This window comes from Hylobates moloch, unplaced genomic scaffold (assembly GCF_009828535.3).
Source record: "Hylobates moloch isolate HMO894 unplaced genomic scaffold, HMol_V3 SCAFFOLD_8, whole genome shotgun sequence".
Lineage (NCBI taxonomy): Eukaryota > Metazoa > Chordata > Mammalia > Primates > Hylobatidae > Hylobates > Hylobates moloch.
In genome coordinates, this window is record NW_026652283.1 from 97,774,901 (window position 1) to 97,793,903 (window position 19,003).

At 35.8% G+C, this 19,003-nt stretch overlaps 1 protein-coding gene across 1 annotated transcript in view; it reads right to left on the minus strand.

Moving 5' to 3' along the window:
- The window catches only part of STT3B (STT3 oligosaccharyltransferase complex catalytic subunit B), a 109,360-nt gene that overhangs the window by 17,196 nt on the left and 73,161 nt on the right, over positions 1 to 19,003 (minus strand). The window contains exons 6-9 of the mRNA XM_032162231.2: positions 5,236 to 5,334; positions 3,380 to 3,526; positions 2,243 to 2,291; positions 477 to 631 (exon numbers count right to left, since the gene is read on the minus strand). Of these exons, the coding sequence (XP_032018122.1) occupies positions 477 to 631; positions 2,243 to 2,291; positions 3,380 to 3,526; positions 5,236 to 5,334 (450 nt within the window). The remainder of the gene's footprint in view (positions 1 to 476; positions 632 to 2,242; positions 2,292 to 3,379; positions 3,527 to 5,235; positions 5,335 to 19,003) is intronic.

The following is a 19,003-nucleotide window of genomic DNA, read 5'->3' on the forward strand; positions in this document are numbered from 1 at the left end:
ATTCAATGAATTTTTCTTTCTTTTTTTTTTTTTTTTTGAGACAGAGTCTCACTCTGATTCCCAGGGTGGAGTGCAGTGGCTTGATCTTGACTCACTGCAACCTCCGCCTCCCAGGTTCAAGCAATTCTCCTGCCTCAGCCTCCTGAGTAGCTGGGATTACAGGCATGCGCCACCATGTTCGGCTAATTTTTGTATTTTTAGTAGAGACAAGGTTTCACTATGTTGGCCAGGCTGGTCTCGAACTCCTGACCTCAGGTGATCCGCCTGCCTTGGCCTCCCAAAGTGCTGGGATTACAGGCGTGTGCCACCATGCCCAGCCTCTCAATGAATTTTTCTTGGTTAAGCACCTATGCAAAATAAGGGAGAAAATTTATCTTGAATATATAGAGTCAAACATAGAAAAACAAAAACTTAAATAATCTCAAAAAGAAAAATAACTATTCCATATCAAAGTATTCAATAAAAACCTCTCTTACCAAATACTCTTTCATCGTTGATATTTTTGATGCAGAACCAAAGGCCTGCTGGGAAGGTACATACAAGAATATGTAGGTCAAAGAAGAAAGACACCCAAGTCGTAGGTTGATGCTCAGACACTGATGCAATAATTGGAATGTGTATTTTTGCATACCTGGTATTAAAAAAGTTAATATTGTTTACAATTAAGTGATAAAACAGGAGTTCCTTTTAGATGAAGAAATCTTGTTTGGTTGTAGAAATGGTACCTACTCCCTACCCCTTCTTATTTAAATATAACTTCCAAGGTAACCAGTTATACTGGATAGTTTCTGTTTGGTCTACACTGGTAAAACTAAAACTAGTATGCCCTCTGTAAAATTCAGAGAATTATCTAGATCCAGACATGAGAATGTTGGCTCTGAATTCCAATACAGAAATCTCTGTTCAACTGGCAATTTGTTCTGCAGTTTAAGTCAGCATTTTTCATGTTTGCATCAACAAGTCTCATTACCTTTTGGAATTATTACTACAGACTGAATATCCTTTATCTGAAATGCTTAGAACCAGCACTGTTTCACATTTTAGAATATTTGCATTATACTTACCAGTTCAGCATCTCTAATCTGAAATTCTGAAATGCTTCAATAAGCATTTCCTTTTAGCATCATGTTGGTGCTCAAAAAGTTTATGATTTTAAAGCATTTCAGATTTTGAATACGCAACTTGTAGCAGAAATACTTTACCCAATAATTACACCTTACACAATGATAATGCCTTGCTTGACATGAAGCTGGCATGGAGGCAGGTGAAGGAAATGGAAAGGACTGAAAAAATTATTACTGAAACACCCTGAGATTCTAAAGTAGTCAATTAAAGTTTAGAAATTAAGAATAAATATAACTGCACAAGTTAACCTAGTAATTTAACCTAATAAGAATAACAGTCTACAACTTGGGTTATCCTTCATATTCGTTAGAGATCCACAGGCTGAACTCTTGAATTATGTGTCTAATTGCTAGTTCCAGTCATTCATGCATAATTTGCTCATGTCCTTTAATTAGACATGGACACAAGTCCTTCTGGTATCACATCAGAAAGCATGTCTGTTCAATAAATTGTTTTTTATTGAGCCACCTGGGGAGTAACAAGACAGAACAGCAGGAACAGAGGAGGGGCATAAATTATAATCAATAGATATTTTCTAATCTCCCGGAAAACATTTTAGAGACAGAAAGTTTTACTGAACTAGTCTAATTCAAAACCAAATTTATTAACTCATTTTATAACAGCACTCTAAGAAAAAACCACAACAGATATATATTCTCTTGTGTTTCACAGATTTAAAAAACAAAAAAACTTAAATCAGATGGTATTAGAAAAACATTAAATTTTCTTCCTATCTATGGCAATTAAATTATAACATAGTATCCTTAAGAATTCTTAAGAATAAAAAATTATTACTAAAGATGAAAATGTTATATGTTAGGTAAAAGAAAAATCAATCTTTAAATTGCACAAAGGTTACCTATTCTTACAAACAAAACAGAAACAAGGAGTTGCCCATGCAGAACAGTAATACACAACGTACATTTCATACTAAAGGTGCATTCAAAACAGGTATCATAACAAGATAAAATACAAGGATTTAACATTTACTAAACTAGCATCTTTGGTACTTAGAAATGTTGCCCAAAAACTGAGTGAAACACTGACAAAACACATAAAAACAAAGGAAAAGGGGTATTTCAATAAATATGAGGCCAAATAACATAACTGCACTTACCCAGTATCCCACAGTGAATAAAACCTGCCACTCCACGGTGCAATGTAACCTTGGAAGGAAAAACATGGATGAAATTAATCTGCCTTTTTATTATTTTGTAAATCTTTTATTGCCTTTATGTTTATTGCTAATTATACATAGACAAACTAATGTTCAAAGAATTTCAGTTTTCATTTATAGGTGTCAACCTGTTTCAGACAGTTTGGCAGTCAGAAAAAATAAGGTAGTGATCAAATAAAAACAATATCCATGGAGAACCCATTTCCAGAGAAACACATTTGAGATAAAGCTGTAGAAAGTTTTCCAATTCTCTTAAGCTTTTAGTTGACTAATAAGGCTAAGGCATTAAACAAGACCAGATCATTTAAAAAAAATAAAATAAAGGGGGGGGCAGAGGGAAGGGAGTTTCTAAATGATCTAGTCCAGTATGCCATATCCCACCAGATAAATTCAAAGATGATTTTAAACACTCACGGCTTTTACATTAATTTGACAGAATAAATCTAGAAATTTTTTGAGACAGATCTCTTCACCAGGCTGGATCATGGGAGATCTCGGCTCACTGCAACCCCCTCCGGTTCACCTAATTTTTTGTATTTTTAGTAGAGACGGGGTTTCACCGTGGTCTCGATCTCCTGACCTCGTGATCCGCCCGCCTCGGCCTCCCAAAGTGCTGGGATTACGAGAGTGAGCCACCGCGCCCGGCCTGACAGAATAAATTTAGAAAGAATTCGATTTGTTTCTAAGGACTGGTAAATCAAGGTTAGAGGGTAACTTAGAATCCAGAAGCAGATTGAAACTGATTCTGTTAGTAAACTGCTGAAAAGTAGGGGAGAAAGAGGGAGTGTGTGTGCATGCAAGAGAAGGTGAGCATATAACAGGTAAATAACAGAAGCTCTGATTTTTTTTTCTTTTTATAGTTTGGGCCTATTCATCCAGCAAGAGAAGAATGCTTAAAAGTAGATTTATCAGAGCTTGGTGCCACAAAATTAAGATATACTATTCAAAAAAAAAGAAAAAGAAAAAGAAAAGAATCACTTTGTAGTCATGCTGTTATTCAGATTTTAGAACCTTTGGCTATTATTCTTATATTGTTTGTATAGACAATATTCACATCCTACAGGTGATAACACGTACCTGTATAAGTCAAATAGATGACACTAAGGAACACAGCACCTGCAGCTAGTGATACACCCAAAAAGAAAAGAGTCTGGAACTCTTGTTTTGTTAATCGGTCTCTCAGATACTGCAAGAAAGCATAAGCTTGCAGCAACGCAAAGACACCTAATTAAAGAAAAGGGTCATATAATCAACAAAGCAGTTTTCCAAGGTCATTTAAAAACTAGAGCTTCTTAGAATGTCCTGCACCATTCATATCAAAGACTAGTTATTTCATCTAGCCAACGTTTCCTTTGTCAAATGACAGTTGCCTAATACATCCAAAAAATTCTATGACTTTTTTTTTTTCTCTAAATGATCAGACTCCTCACACGTGTACCAGACCAAAGGCGAAAAAAAATCCCATTTGAGTAACAAGCCTATTTAACACATTAAGTTCCTCCCTTTCCTCTATATTTTAGGGGGGTTTTCTGGGGTGGAGGGAAGTAATTTTTAAAAATCATTGAAAAACAATTCTCCGATTTGTTTTGTTGAAGGATACAAAGACTCAGGATCAGGATAATCTTGATATACAGTTACTATTTATAACTGAGTAATAAGATGTGACCTTAATTACACATTTAAACAAGATTCTAAATTTGTATCAGGGCTCATGCCAAATTATGGCATCTTGGCATTTGAGAAACCAGCAGAAACTGGGAAGTCTCTCTCATCTTTTCTGTTTGTTCTCCCCTGAGGCAGGTCATAAAATAATTCTCTGACTTTCCTGTAAGTAGGTTATAAGATCCTCATTCCAGAGGGGTCCTTCTAATACCCAGAGGAAAAGATGAAGACACAGAGACACCAAGAAGAATATGAACAAATAGGCCTTAAGTTCTTCCCAGTCTATTGCCATTAGATCGTACTTCTCTTTGTCCAATCTTATTTCTACATGACTGTCCACTCTTCATCAAACCTAAGCATAAAAATACAGTTTCCCTGCCTTTTTAAAATTTTCACTTCTGAAGACTCTTGTGTCATGTAAAATTTATGCTTTTCTCTTGTTAATCTGTCTTTTGTTAGAGATAATAATCTTTTCTCCCCTACATTAGTAAATATAAAGGTGAGTACTAAGATATACAAAACGAAAGGAGTAGTTGCAAAAACGGATTCTCAAAAAGTACAAAACATGATACAAAAACATTAAACATAAAACTTTAAACAAAGAGGACGTAAGAATCCTCAACCATCTAGAACATTAATTTTTAAAAATAAATTCAACTTTAAGGGTTGTTTTTAAAAGTCCATTTTACAATGGTTAAGTAAGTATTATCAAAGATTTAGAGTTTAGGAAATGTTGTAATGCATATGTGTAAAGACAGGTGACTGCGTATCTACATAGACATTCTATTTATTATTGTGTACACAACACTAAATATACATCTCTCTGCGTCTCAAATTACTACTTGGTAAAGTGACAACATCCATTCAGAAATCTAAGTAAATGCATTTCATAAGTTTTAAAGTGCTATATAACAGTAAGATAGTGATTCTTAACTATTCTGGGAACATGGGGATTAATTCAGACTCCACTGAGAATCTGATAATAAATTCTATAGAAACACCACCTCTGAAAGTTATATATTGCTATCTATATAGTATCAGTGTACAGATGTTACAATAAAATAACTACCCACAGACTTCCAATGGGTCACGAACCTTGCAATGAGAATCTCTGATAAAATTTTTATCTACAGATTTCCCATAATTGTGACTCAGATTACTTTGGTTGTCATTGCAACAACCAAAATGATCAAAAACTGTCATCACTTGGAAGACTGCCAATCACACGTCCACATATTCTTTAGAAGAAGGAAAATATATATTTTTCATACCTGCAGCTGCCATGTGTTCACTTGTTCTGATTGGCTGGAATCCCACAAAAGGTATCTGCATGGATAATATTAAACCCACAATGTAGAAAGTGCTATATGCTATAAAGACAAAATAGGAAACAAGGATAATTTACTACTACCATTAAGTACCTAAAACATAAATGTATATGTAAATCCTGTTTTTTAGCAAAGTATTAACTGAATTTAAGAACAGAACCTTGAAATGACTTTTATTAGATGTACATTTGTTAAGCATGTATTACAGATTGTGAATATTCTATCCATTTTTTAAAAATACTAAGTACTGTATTTTGCAAATCATTACAACAGTTTGTGAGACTTGTGTTGCATTCCTTTCCCAGAAATGGAATCAAGTTTGTTTTGATCTACCATCAGTAATATTAATATGACTCAAGAAGCTAATATATACATAAAATTAAGTAAATACCAGTCCTATTGGCATTAATCCAAAATACACGACTTAATACTCATCACCACCACCAGCATGTGTGAATACCTGCTACTGTCTCAAAAGCTCTCAAGTATTTCATACCTTTTTATTATCCCATAATACTCTTTGTAAAGTATATGAGTTAAATAAATTCATATGTCCGCCAAGTTTTCTGTAATTAAATAACTAAGTACACAGAAGTCAAGCCATTATACAGACCAGCTACTGAATTTAGCATCTAATAAAAGAAACTCACTTCTTTTCACACTAAGTATATTACAGTATTCTCATCAATCTAAATTAAGTTTGTCAATCTAAATGGACAAGGAAACTGGGGAGGGATTTACAATTTGTGTCAAATACTTGCTTTATATTCACAGACCACTGTTAGGCAACTGATTAGAGAGAAAGTATTTGAAGTCACTGAAACTAAAAATTCAGTAAAAATAAAGATAAAGCCCATCTGAAATAAATTAACATAAAAACTACTCCATTTATACAGATTATACATCATTTAATAGTTTTTGGCAAATAAACTACTCTATCAAAAACAAAGATTGGGGGTATTTAGGAATACACATATTTGTGTATCCTATATACTGTGTAGCATAGTCTACTACACACACTTTCCTCCTCACCCAACTTAGATGAGAAAGAATATTGATTTGCTCTTAAAAGAAACCCATCTAGAAAAGGAAGTTATGGGCTACTGGTTCAAATATTAAGTTGCCTCACAATCTACATGATAAGAGATGACCATAGTGTTAGGAAGACAGTAAGAAGCTCATCAATTTAATAGGAAGGACCAAAGTAAGTAAAGTTTCCACTGACCTCAAGCTAATGGAGGATCAGATGTCTAGAAGACAACAGACATAATCCATCAGATAATGTTCTTTCCAAACACATTAATGTTGGAATGGAATTACCCTCTATGACGTACCCAAACCCAAATGTAATCAAAGTTAAATAAAAATTTCCCCATCACATGACCTGAAATGTCTACAAATGATTTTTTTTAAACAAATCAGCCTGTTGAAGCCCTGATAAAGGAGAGTCACAGAGGCAGGAGAGAGAGAGAGAGAGAGAGAAAAAAAAAAAGAACCATGCAGACTACAGTATAAAGAAAATTAAAAACTGAGAACAAGATCACTATGTAATCTTGAACAACTACTTAACAGCAAAAGCTTCAGTTTCCTCACTATAGAATGTGGGGTGGAAAAGATTTGTAGATCCCTCCCAACAATTATAAACTAAGATTCTATGATCAACAGGCCTTTCAGATATCCAGAGTTGAGAAGTCAAACCCTAGACAAACACCGAACACACAAAGGCACAACTAGAAATTGACTAGGCCTGAGAAAACCTCATGTCATTTATGTTTTTATTATAGCTAAGTCCACTTATGTTGAAACACCACAATCACTTCTGAAGCTGGATTTCTTTCATCTAAGTACAAATAAACACTGAATGCTGTAACGCTGTCACAGAATTTAGATTTAATATAAGAAATGATACAAACTGAATGAAAAAGCCCTCTTAAAAAAATTGAGGTAAAAGTCACATGACATAACCATTTTAAAGAGAACAAATTCAGGGGTATTGAGTACACTTACAAGGTTGTGCAACCACTACCCCTCTATAGTCCTAAAGAATTTTCATTACTCCCAAACAAAACCCTACACTCATTAAGCTCTTACTACTCCACATTCTCTCCTATTTCCAGCCCATGGTAACCACAAATCTGCATCTGTCTGTATGGATAATTGGTTCAACTGCAAAGGTAATAGGTGTTGTTTTTGTCTTAAAGTAAAAAGTGAAAAAGTTTCCACCCTATTTATTTCCCTCTAAGTCACATTCTCTAGAAATAATCACTAGCAGGTATATGGGTACACAAATACATATTCATAGTCACATTCATACTTCCTCTTCAAATGGAGCCACACTTTGCTTGACAATGTAAAAATTTTAGCAGTCACGTTTGGTAACTACAGATGAAATTTCCTCTTAGACATTTGCTCAAATTCATTTCCAGGCATATTTGAAAAGAGTAGACCCGATAATACTCTCAATTCAGCACTTCCATGCAGCTTCTCAGAGACATTTACTATCATTAGTAAAGTAGAAAACACTTTATACAGAAGCAGATGCACTAGAGTTTAAGTTAATAATAAGAGTGATGGAGAGGTCAAGAAAAAGAAAATATCAGGAAATGAAAAAGCCCAGGTGGGACTTTAATTTGTATTATTTGGTAAACATAGGTTAATGTTAAAGATAAACTAATAGAAACAGACAAGTTTTCAACAGTATTTTACCTTGAAACTTCCTCTATCCCAATTAGTCTCATTCATACCCACTTACCAGCACCAATGGTACAAATCTGATCAACGTGATATCTACAACAATCCAAACATAAGCATTTACTTTTAAGAGAATTGGACGCAAGTCCCTATTTTTTACATTTTTTGGATCACTGATCCTGAGATGTTTACATGTTGGAGATATGTGTTTTACGTCATAACACTCTTCAGTACACCGATAGACACAGTTTGAATATCCCTTGTCTAAAATGCTTGGGACTAGAAGTTTTTTGGATTTTTGGAATATTTGCATTATACTTAACAGTTGAGCATATCCAAACTGGTAATGCAAAACAGGAAACACTCCAGTGAACATTTCCTTTGAGAATCATATTGGTGCTCAGAAAGTTTTGGATTTTCAAATTAGGAGTACTCAACTTGTACTTCCAGTAAATAAAGTTGAAGATTGCTTGCCAGATAATATATCAAATACAACAAATACCTTGCTTAATACCAACTGCTCTGCTTGAATTTGTAAAATTACACATATATTGATATACCTCAATTTAAATCTCATTTACAAATCTACATTTTAAGACATAGAAAATAAGAAATTAGATACATTTGAGTAAAAGAAATGGTGAAGTAACTCAATTCTTAAAAATAAACACAATCTTGGCCAGGCGTGGTGGCTCACACCTGTAATCCTAGCACTTCGGGAGGCCGAGGCGGGTGGATCACTTGAGGTTGGGAGTTTGAGACCAGCCTGACCAACATGGAGAAACCCCGTCTCTACTAAAAATACAAAAATTAGCTGGGCGTGGTGGCGCATGCCTGTAATTCCAGCTACTTGGGAGGCTGAGGCAGGAGAATCGTTTGAACTGGGGAGGCGGAGGTTGCAGTGAGCTGAGATCGCACTGCACTCTAGCCTGGGCAACAAAAGCGAAACTCCATCTCAAAATAAATAAATAAACACAATCTCCACTGCAAAATGAAAACATACGCTTTTTGCCAGACTTTGTACTACAGCATCTAATATATGTTTAGAAATTACCTCTTCAATTTATGCATTTAAACATTAACTTGAGTATGGTCAATATATTCTAAAAACAGATAATCCTATTAAGATCAATCCTACCCTCTAAGAGTCAGATAAATCAGAGTTGTAAACAAACAACCATAATATTAGGAAGGAAGGTCATGTGACATTTGGTGGGGGAAAGGCTCTATAAAACTTAAGATCTCTTCTCTTGTTGACATGGACATCGAAGAGGTAATTAATGTCTGGTACTGCTCTCTAGTGTTTTCAGAAGACCTCAGCAAGACAAACCCATAGCCTTCATTCTCTACCAATTCTCCTTCCAACGAACTCTTTAAGAACCCTGACTAAACTACTATACCCATCTATTACAATTTTCTATCCATCCATGTAAACCTACTTTTCTTACCCTTTAAGTTAAAAGAATAAAGCATTCTATCAAAGTGGTGAGCTCCAAGGAAATACATGATACCAATAGTGTTGTAAATCATTTATTACATCATGAAAATGCTACCACACTGCCATCCTGTGGATGCACAGTTACTGGCATTCATTACTGCAGATCATAATTCCAATGTGTGAGAAAAATTCCACAAAAAATTACCATTAGAAAGATATGTATATACATATACACACACATACATTATTATTCTGTTTATTCTTAACCAAAGAAAATCTCTCATCTGGGACAGATAAGTAATAATCTCAACAGAACCTAAAGATGTCTACATTCTTGGAAGTATTTTATATCCAAGGGTGGGACAAGACTGATACAGAGAAGAAATATATCATAGCCCTTGACTTAATGTGCTCAAGTGAATTATTCCATAAAAGAAAAGGCACTGAAAAGTCTGACTCAAATTCAAATGAAATTTTAAGTTTTGAAGAAGTTTGCTGTTCCCCAAAGCAATCTTTAAGTACCTTCTCTCTGATAAGGCATTACAGCTTACGTTGACAGTACTCTTTACAGTTTTAAATTATCGTTATACTCCTTTTTATGTAAATAAAGTTAGAAGAGGTTATGCAAATACTATATTCCCATTAACTTTAACCCATGTTAAATCACATTAGCATTTTTGAATTGCTTTGCTCTCTCTCAACCAAAATAGTATTAGCCAAAACAAACACAATGGGTAGATACTTTAAAATCCAACCAATTTTGATTATAAACAAATATGATTAAAGGCTTATTAAGGATTTGAATACTAAAGATATTTATTTCTTTGTAATCACTTTTGGTTACTGTGAACCCTGATAGATATGCAGGGTAAAGAATACTAAGAAACATGGATTAAAGAATAAAACAACAAAAAAAACACAAAACACTGATTCTTCTTGACCAGCAGAGAAATATATGATTAACTTAACAGGCATACATAATGATAAAAATTATTTCTCTTTTCCAAGGACAAAGCTCATTATAAACTATGTTGAGAATAAATCACTGAAACTTATATTTTACAAACTCCAGACTTGTAAAAGCAGCAAAAAATTACTTGTTCAAAACACTTCAGTAGAGATACTTAATCACAACATTTTTAAAACAGCAAGTGTGGCTGGGTGCGGTGGTTCATGCCTGTAATCCCAGCACTTTGGGAGTTCAAGACCAGCCTGCCCAACACGGTGAAACCCCATCTCCACTAAAAATACAAAAATTAGCCAGGTGTGGTGGCACATGCCTGTAGTCCCAGCCACTCAGGAGGCTGAGGCAGGAGAATTGCTTGAACCCAGGAGGCAGAGGTTGCAGTGAGCCGAGATGGCACCACTGCACTCCAGCCTGAGTGACAGAGTGAGACTGTGTCTCAAAACAAAACAACAAAAAAACAAACTCAGCAAGTATATCTTGTACTGAAAACTAAAATGAAAAAAATAACATACCAGGAAAAAACAAATCTAAACAACATCTTGGTTTAAGTTCTACCACGTGGGAACAATTCATTTAATTCTGGCAATGTTTAATGAAATATTAAAATATAGTGAAATTACAAATGTACTGTGTGTGGTGTGTTTGGAGACTATGAAAAACTCATGGAATATATAATTTTTATGTAACTTAAGAGGTGTTAGATAATGATCCTCAGTAGCTTCTAGAGCTAAGTAGTGACTATACCTAACATATCAAGAAGCAGGAAAAGACAAATACCAGTAAATTTAATTCACTCATAAAGAAGAGAGTAAAACAAACACAAAATAAAAAAAGATTTAAACTACAGGAAATCACAAATCCTGTTACCACAAGTCATGTTACCACTAAAAACGTTTTGTTTCTTCTTAACACACGTTTTTCTTTCTTTCTTTTCTTGAGACAGAGTCTTTTTCTGTCGCCAGGCTGGAGTGCGGTGGCATGATCTCGGCTCACTGCAACCTCCGCCTCCCAGGTTCAAGCAACTCTCCTGCCTCGGCCTCCTGAGTAGCTGGGACTACAGGTGCGTGCCACCAAGCCCAGCTAATTTTTGTATTTTTAGTAGAGATGGGGTTTCACCATGTTGGCCAGGATGGTCTCGATCTCTTAACCTCATGATCCACCCAACTCAGCCTCCCAAAGTGCTGGGATTACAGGTGTGAGCCACTGCACCTGGCCAACACATCCTTTTCTTAATGTCGACTACTACTGTAGTAGGCTCCTAAATTCATTTAACTGATACCATGAAGAATCCATAACTACTTCTATGCAGGAGTTAATTCTTCTGGACTATGAAACACACATTTCTCAATGAGAAGAATAGACCTTTAAAGGAAATCTCACTCAGGTCTATTCTTCTAGATAATGGTTGGCCTGTAGAACATGAAGACTGTTTCTATTCACTGAAAGCCTTTTTGATCAGGCCAATGATTATTGCTATAACATAGGTGAGATCCTTGCTCTAAATACCCGGAGTTTTAATATAAGGACATACTGGAGGACTAATCCTTGTGAACTACACAATGAGTCATATTAGCAGCACAGGTGGTGCAAGCAATACCATCTTCCCTTTGCGTTTGAACTTTCAGTTTCCCCCAACCCCAATAACCTCTAAAATACCCACTGGCAAAGCTGCAAAGATCCATAAATATTGTAAACCGATCTAAGGAAAATCCCATCTCTTTCCCCCAATAACTAACTTCAATGCCTGTTACAACACTCATCTTGAAAACTCACTTTATGTAACCAACAATGAAACTTCTAATTTTAAATGAAAACCTATGGAAAAAATGGGGGCGGAGGAGTGTAGTTATTGTAGTCCCGTTTGCCTGTCTCCTCTTGGCTCACTTACCTTGAAGGTAAAATAAACTGTAAAGGCAAAACAATTAATGCAAATAATAATATTCCATCTGTAGAAGAGTAATCTCTTGTCTTGATAAAACTTTATCTGCCACAAACATAAAACTGTACAGCCTCTTATTGTTTTCAATACCTTAGGATCAAAACCATCAAAACTACTTGTTTAATTACATACTGAATACCACTGTAAATACTGGGGTGTAATCCCAAATATTTTGTGGCAATAAAATGTAGCTATATTAAATAAAATGCTGCTGGGCACAGTGATTCATGTCTGTAATCCCAACACTTTGGAAGGCTGGGTGGGAGGACCATTTGAGCCCAGGAGTTCGAGACCACCCTGGGCAACTTAACGAGATCCCCCCTACCATTTCTACAAACAACAAAAACCCCCCAAAACAACAAAAAACAAGAAATCAACATTTTATTTGCTATAAATCCTGTAGTATTTGGCTTTTTCAACTATATACATTTATTCAATTGTATATATTTGAATTGAATTGACTAATGTCTGTTCTCACACTGCTGATAAAGACATACCTGAGACTAGGCAATTTATAAAGAAAAAGAGGTTTAATGCTCACAGTTCCATGTGGCTGAGGAGGCCTCACAATCAAGGTGGCATGCAAGAGAGAAATGAAAACCAAGCGAAAGGAGTTTCCCCTTACAAAACTATCAGATCTTGTGAGAGTTATTATGCACCACCAGGAGAACAGTATGGGGAAAACAACTCCCATGCATCATTTCCCACCAGGTCTCTCCCATAACATGTGGAAATTATGAGAACTACAATTCAAGATGAGATGTGGGTGGGGACACAGTCAAACCATACATTCTGCCCTGGCACCTCCCAAATCTCATGTCCTCACATTTCAAAACCAATCATGCCTTCCTAATAGTCCCCCAATAGTCCCAAAAGTCTTAACTCATTTCAGCATTAACACAAAAATCCATAGTCCAAAGTTTCATCCAAGACAAGGCAAGTACCTTCTGCCTATGAGCCTGTAAAATCAAAAGCAAGTTAGTTACTTCCTAGATACAATGGGGGTACAGACACTCGATAAATACACCCAGCCCAAATGGGAGAAATGGGCCAAAATAAAGGTGCTGAAGGTCCCATGCAAGTCCAAAATCCAGCAGGGCAGTCAAATCTTAAAGCTCCAAAATGATCTCCCTTGACTCCATGTCTCACATCCAGGTCATGCTGACACAAGAAATGGGTTTCCATGGTCTTGGGCAGCTCTGCCCCTATGGCTTTACAGCGTACAGCCTCCCTCCTGGCTGTTTTCATGGGCTAGCATTGAGTGTCTGCAGCTTTTCCAGGTGCATGGTGCAAGCTGTCAGTGAATCTACCATTCTGAGGTCTGGAAGACAGTAGCTCTCTTCTCACAGCTCCACTTGGCAGTGCCCCAGTGGGGGCTTTGTATGGGAGCTTCAAGCCCACATTTCCCTTCCACACTGCCCTAGCAAAGGTTCTCTTTGAGGGTCCCACCCCTCCAGCAAACTTCTGCCTGGACATCCAGGCATTTCCATACGTTCTTTGAAATCTAGGTGGAGGTTCCCAAACCTCAATTCTTGACTTCTGTGCACCTGCAAGCTCAACACCATGTGGAAGCTGCCAAGACTTAGGGGTTGCAACCTCTGAAGCCATGGTCTGAGCTGTACCTTAACCCCTTTTAGCCACGGCTAGAGCAGCTGGGACAAAGGGCACAAAGTCCCTAGGCAAAACTCAGCAAGGAGGGCCCTGGGCCTGGCCCATGAAACCATGTTTTCCTTTAGGCCTCTGGACCTGTGATGGGAAGGGCTGCTGCAAAGGTCTCTGACATGCCCTGGAGACATTTTCCCCCATTGTCTTGGCATTAACAGTTGGCTCTTTGTTACTTACGCATATTTCTGCAGCCTGCTTCAATTTCTCCTCAGAGAATGGGTTTTGCTTTTCTATTGCATAGTCACGCTGCAAATTTTCCAAACTTTTATGCTCTGTTTCTCTTTTAAAAACGGAATGCTTTTTAACAGTACCCAAGTCACCTTTTGAATGAATGCTTTGCTGCTTAAAAATTTCTTCCACCAGATACTCTAAATCATCTACCTCGAATTCAAAGTTCCACAAATCTCTAGGGCAGGGGCAAAATGCCACTCGTCTCTTTGTTAAAACATACCAAGAGTCACCTTTACTCCATTTCCCAAAAAGTTCCTCATCTCCATCTGAGACCATCTCAGCCTAGATTTCATTGTTCATATCATTATGAGCATTTTGGTCAAAGCCACTCAACAAGTCTCTAGGAAGTTCCAAACTTTCCCACATCTTCCTGTCTTCTCCTGAGCCCTCTAACTGTTCCGATATCTGTCTGCTACCCGGTTCCGAAGGTGCTTCCACATTTTCGGGTATCTTTTCAGCAGCATTCCACTCTACCAGTACCAATGTACTGTACTAGTCTGTTCTCATGATGCTGATAAAGACATATCTGAAACTCGGTAATTTATAAAGAAAAAGAGGTTTAATGGATTCACAGTTCCACGTGGCTGAGAGGCCTCACAATCTTGGCGGAAGGTGAAAGGCACATCTTACATGGCAGCAGGCAAGAGAGAAATGAAAACCAAGAGAAAAGGTTTTCCCCTTATAAAACCATCAGATCTTGTGAGACTTACTCACTACCATGAGAACAGTGTGAGATAAGCCACCCCCATGATTCAATTATCTCCCACTGGGTTCCTCCCACAACACATGGGAATTATGGGAACTACAATTCAAGATGAAATTTGGGTGGGGATACAGCCAAACCATATCAACATTTATTATCAAATTTTAAAATTATCAAAAAAAAAACACCTATTACAGGTTATATTTTAATTGCTATTTTGTACTTTATAACACACAAGTGTTATTTCTCCATTATGTTTCTCACAACCAAAAACAGCTGAGTGAAAGTTTATTTTCGCTTAAAAAAAAAAAAAGAAGGAACACTCCTTAGATTCACACTGGGGTTTTATCCTCTCAGTCTTAATACAGTAATCACCTCTCTCAGCCTCTTGAACTCTTTTGTCTATCTGGCTATTCCTTCATAACTTTAACACCAACAACAAAAGCAAACACTTAAATAGTATTTTTTTGTGTTCATCTATTATTAAGCACCTTTCATATATTAACCTATAACTCATTAATCCTTAACAATTTGTAAGGTAACTATTATTATCTTTATTTGACCCATGAGGACATTAAGGCCTAAGGACATCAAAGGACATTAATTTGTCCAAAGTTACACAGTAGTAAGGCAGCAAGAACTGAATCCTGATAGATTGGGTCTGGAGTATGTACTCTTACCCTCAATGTCATGGCACCTTTTATTTATGGTTACATTACCACAAATTCTAAGTCTGCTTCTATACTATTCTCTCTTCTCAAGATCAAGACTTATCTCCCAAACTTTTAAAAGAACACGTTTAAGTCCAAACTGATTTTCACAAATTTTTCCCTATTTCCATTTTGATTATATGCTATTAAATTGATTACACTGTATAATATACACTCCTTACAGGAAGGTTTTTATTCATCTTTGTATCATAATGGCTAGCACAAAACACAGTATTTATTTTTTCAACACTTAATAAATGTATGGTGAGTGAAATTTGCTTTAATTTCCTCAATAGTATGGTAGAATTAGACAAAATAAACTCCAGAGCTTCCAGCCCTTGTATCCGGGGATTTTTTTTTTTTTTTAAGCCTGGATTTTTTACATGCAATCTTTTTAAGTTTGTTTTTTCTAAGTTAAACTAGCATTAGCTGTGTTCTGTTTACAGCTGCCAAGTATAAATGTGACTCCTAATAATTTGGCTTTACTTTTAATGTACTCAATAATTGGATTATCTTTTCTTTATTCACAAAATATATAATGCCCATAATAATCTGTACAGAACTAAAGTAGGTAGTATGTTCATAAAACTTTACTTTTAATGATGGTTCCCAGCAAATATCATCCAAAAAATACATTTTAGATATAATATGAAAAACAACTGTTACTCTCCTTACTCAACTCACTGCAGAAAACATAGACAATGCCATAAACAAGCTGTTCTAGTGACATTTCAAAAGCATTCATCAATATTAGAAATTGATTTCTTCTCTGTGCTTAAATTACTAACCTAATCTAGTTAATGCAGCCCTTGAGGTAAAATTCCTATTTCTATGAACTAAAAACCAAGTCTTATTTATTATAAACTTAACACATACTCATTGTATGTATTTGGAACGCAGAAAATTTGGAAAGCAGAAATAAGTGTGAAAAAAAATCACTGGTAATCCTTACTGTCTGCTTTTAATTAACATTTTCCTGTGTCATCAAATACTCAAAAAAGATTAAATTTAAAGGCTGCATAATATTCCATATGGCAACACTGCAATTAAAAAATCATTCCCCTATTGGTCATTTAAGTTAGTTCCATATTTTCACAATTACAAGTTATACCACAGTAAATATCCCTAAATTTGTCTTCATATCTTTAATAATTTCCTTATGACAAGACATGAACACAAAGTATGATAAGCTTTAATCAAATTAGAAAGTTTAAATCACGTCACATCCCATCAGTTTTACTGTGATTTCCTGCAAGCCATTCTTTCTACAAATGCAACATAAGGTTTGGGTGTTCCTTTTAAAACAGTAGAATCCTATGCATAACATAATTTTTAAACATTTACTTCCCAATATAGTGAAATTCACCAAGTCAAAAATATCTCAACAGAAAATTAAATTTTTCCTCCCAAAATTTCAAGAAGAGACGGCCTCCCATCTCAGCTTTTCTTACACCTCCCTTGCTCAATTCCCATGCCACTCCTCTACCACTATACATCCACATTACCTCCCATGTGCCTCCTTTTCCACATGTGAATAAACTTTGACAGTTTTCTGTGGTTGTGTTACAATTGATTTTAAGGACACATGCAAAAAATCTACTCAAAGAGGACACAACTTTTTCATAATTATTTAAAATAATTCATTTCAAGTCATTTAATTCAACACTTAGAACAACACAACTAAACTTTTAGTTAATATGAGTCCGACATTTATCAATTCTTTTTTTTTTTTTTTTTACTTAAACATTTCTGCTCAAGGGGAGAGAGAACAAAAGACAAAGGATGTTACGTGCCAAAATCAAAGAACTTTATATGCAAACACTTTACAATGCTTCCATAGTTTTTAGGACCATTAAGTTAGGAGAAATTGAACTTAAATCCTGACACACTCTGGATGAAGGAAGAGCAACACTTGCTCTATCATACTACTTTCCATCCATTTAGAAGTAAACCCTATGAAAGCAGACTAGAAATCATCAAAATACTCCTGGATAATTATTGAGTAAAAGAAACAAGTTGGGTAGAGTGGAGAATTTGAACATTATGAACATTAGCTTTATACACACATACATCCCTAACCCATTTTATTTTTCTTTCTTCTCAAAATACTCTCAAGAATCAACCAAAGTAGTATGAATTTCATATTTTTCTAGAATGATCAAAAAAAAAAAAATCCCAGCTATGAAATACAAAGGCCTTTCTCAAATTCTAATCTCTTGAAATCTTGGTGCTAAGGTTAAAGGGGAGTTGGACACTGCTTGAATTTTAAACTTTTATGTAGAATATGCTTCCATCTGACCATTTTAACAACATACTTATTTGACTACTTCTGACATCTCCTTTGGCTCTTCTTCCTGAATCATGGCATTTCATAAAGTGTATTTCTCAATCTTCTCTCTCTCGTATTCCTCTGACCATTAAATTTCCAAGATCCCCAATTTTTAAACTTAAACAAAACAACAACAACAAAACACCCTCTTAGTTCCTTCACTGTAACCATTTAACTTAAAAAAAAAAAAGTTTAATCTATTATTTATTATTCTCCTTTCTGGATCCCAAGTACTGTTTATAGTGTTTTTGGGGTAGAGAAATACATAGGTTTATGTATTTCAACAGTACGGTTATTTGTTTACATGAGAGGCACACAGATTTGGTGGTATTTTAGCATCATGAGCCATTCATTCAGTCATTCATGCAATCAGAGAGAGGTCTCCTTCTGTCACCCAGGCTGGAGTGCAGTGGCAAGATCATAGCACACTGCAGCCTTGAACTCCTGGACTCAAGTGGAACTCCAGCCTCAGCCTCCTGAGTAGCTGGGATAAGAGGTGTGAGCTACTACAGCTGGCTCATTATAGGCTTTAAAGCCAAAATCTGAGTTCAGGCCTCAGCCCCGTTATTAGCTACACGATCTTGAGCAAATTATTATGTCTCCTCTTGTTTCCTCACCTGTAAAATGAGAATAATACCTACCCTCACAGTACCAAATGAAAAAGTATGCTGAAATGGCTATAAATGTAATATACTATGCTTTTTTATTTTGTTGAGATACAATTAATATACTATAAAATTTATCTTTTAATAACCTATCATGTAATGGTTTCTGGTGTATTCACAAGGTTGTGCGACCATCACTACTATCTAATTCTAAAATATTTCCTCATCCTCGAAAGAAACCCCATATCCATTAATAGTCACACCTCTCCTCTCCTCTCCACTATTCTCCCCCTCCTAAATCCCCAGGCAACCACTAATCTACTTTCTGTTGCTATGGATTTACCCATTCTGGACATTTCCCACAAACTCTACTTTCTGTCTCTACAGATTTGTCTATTCTGGACATTTCACACTAACAGAATCATATACTATG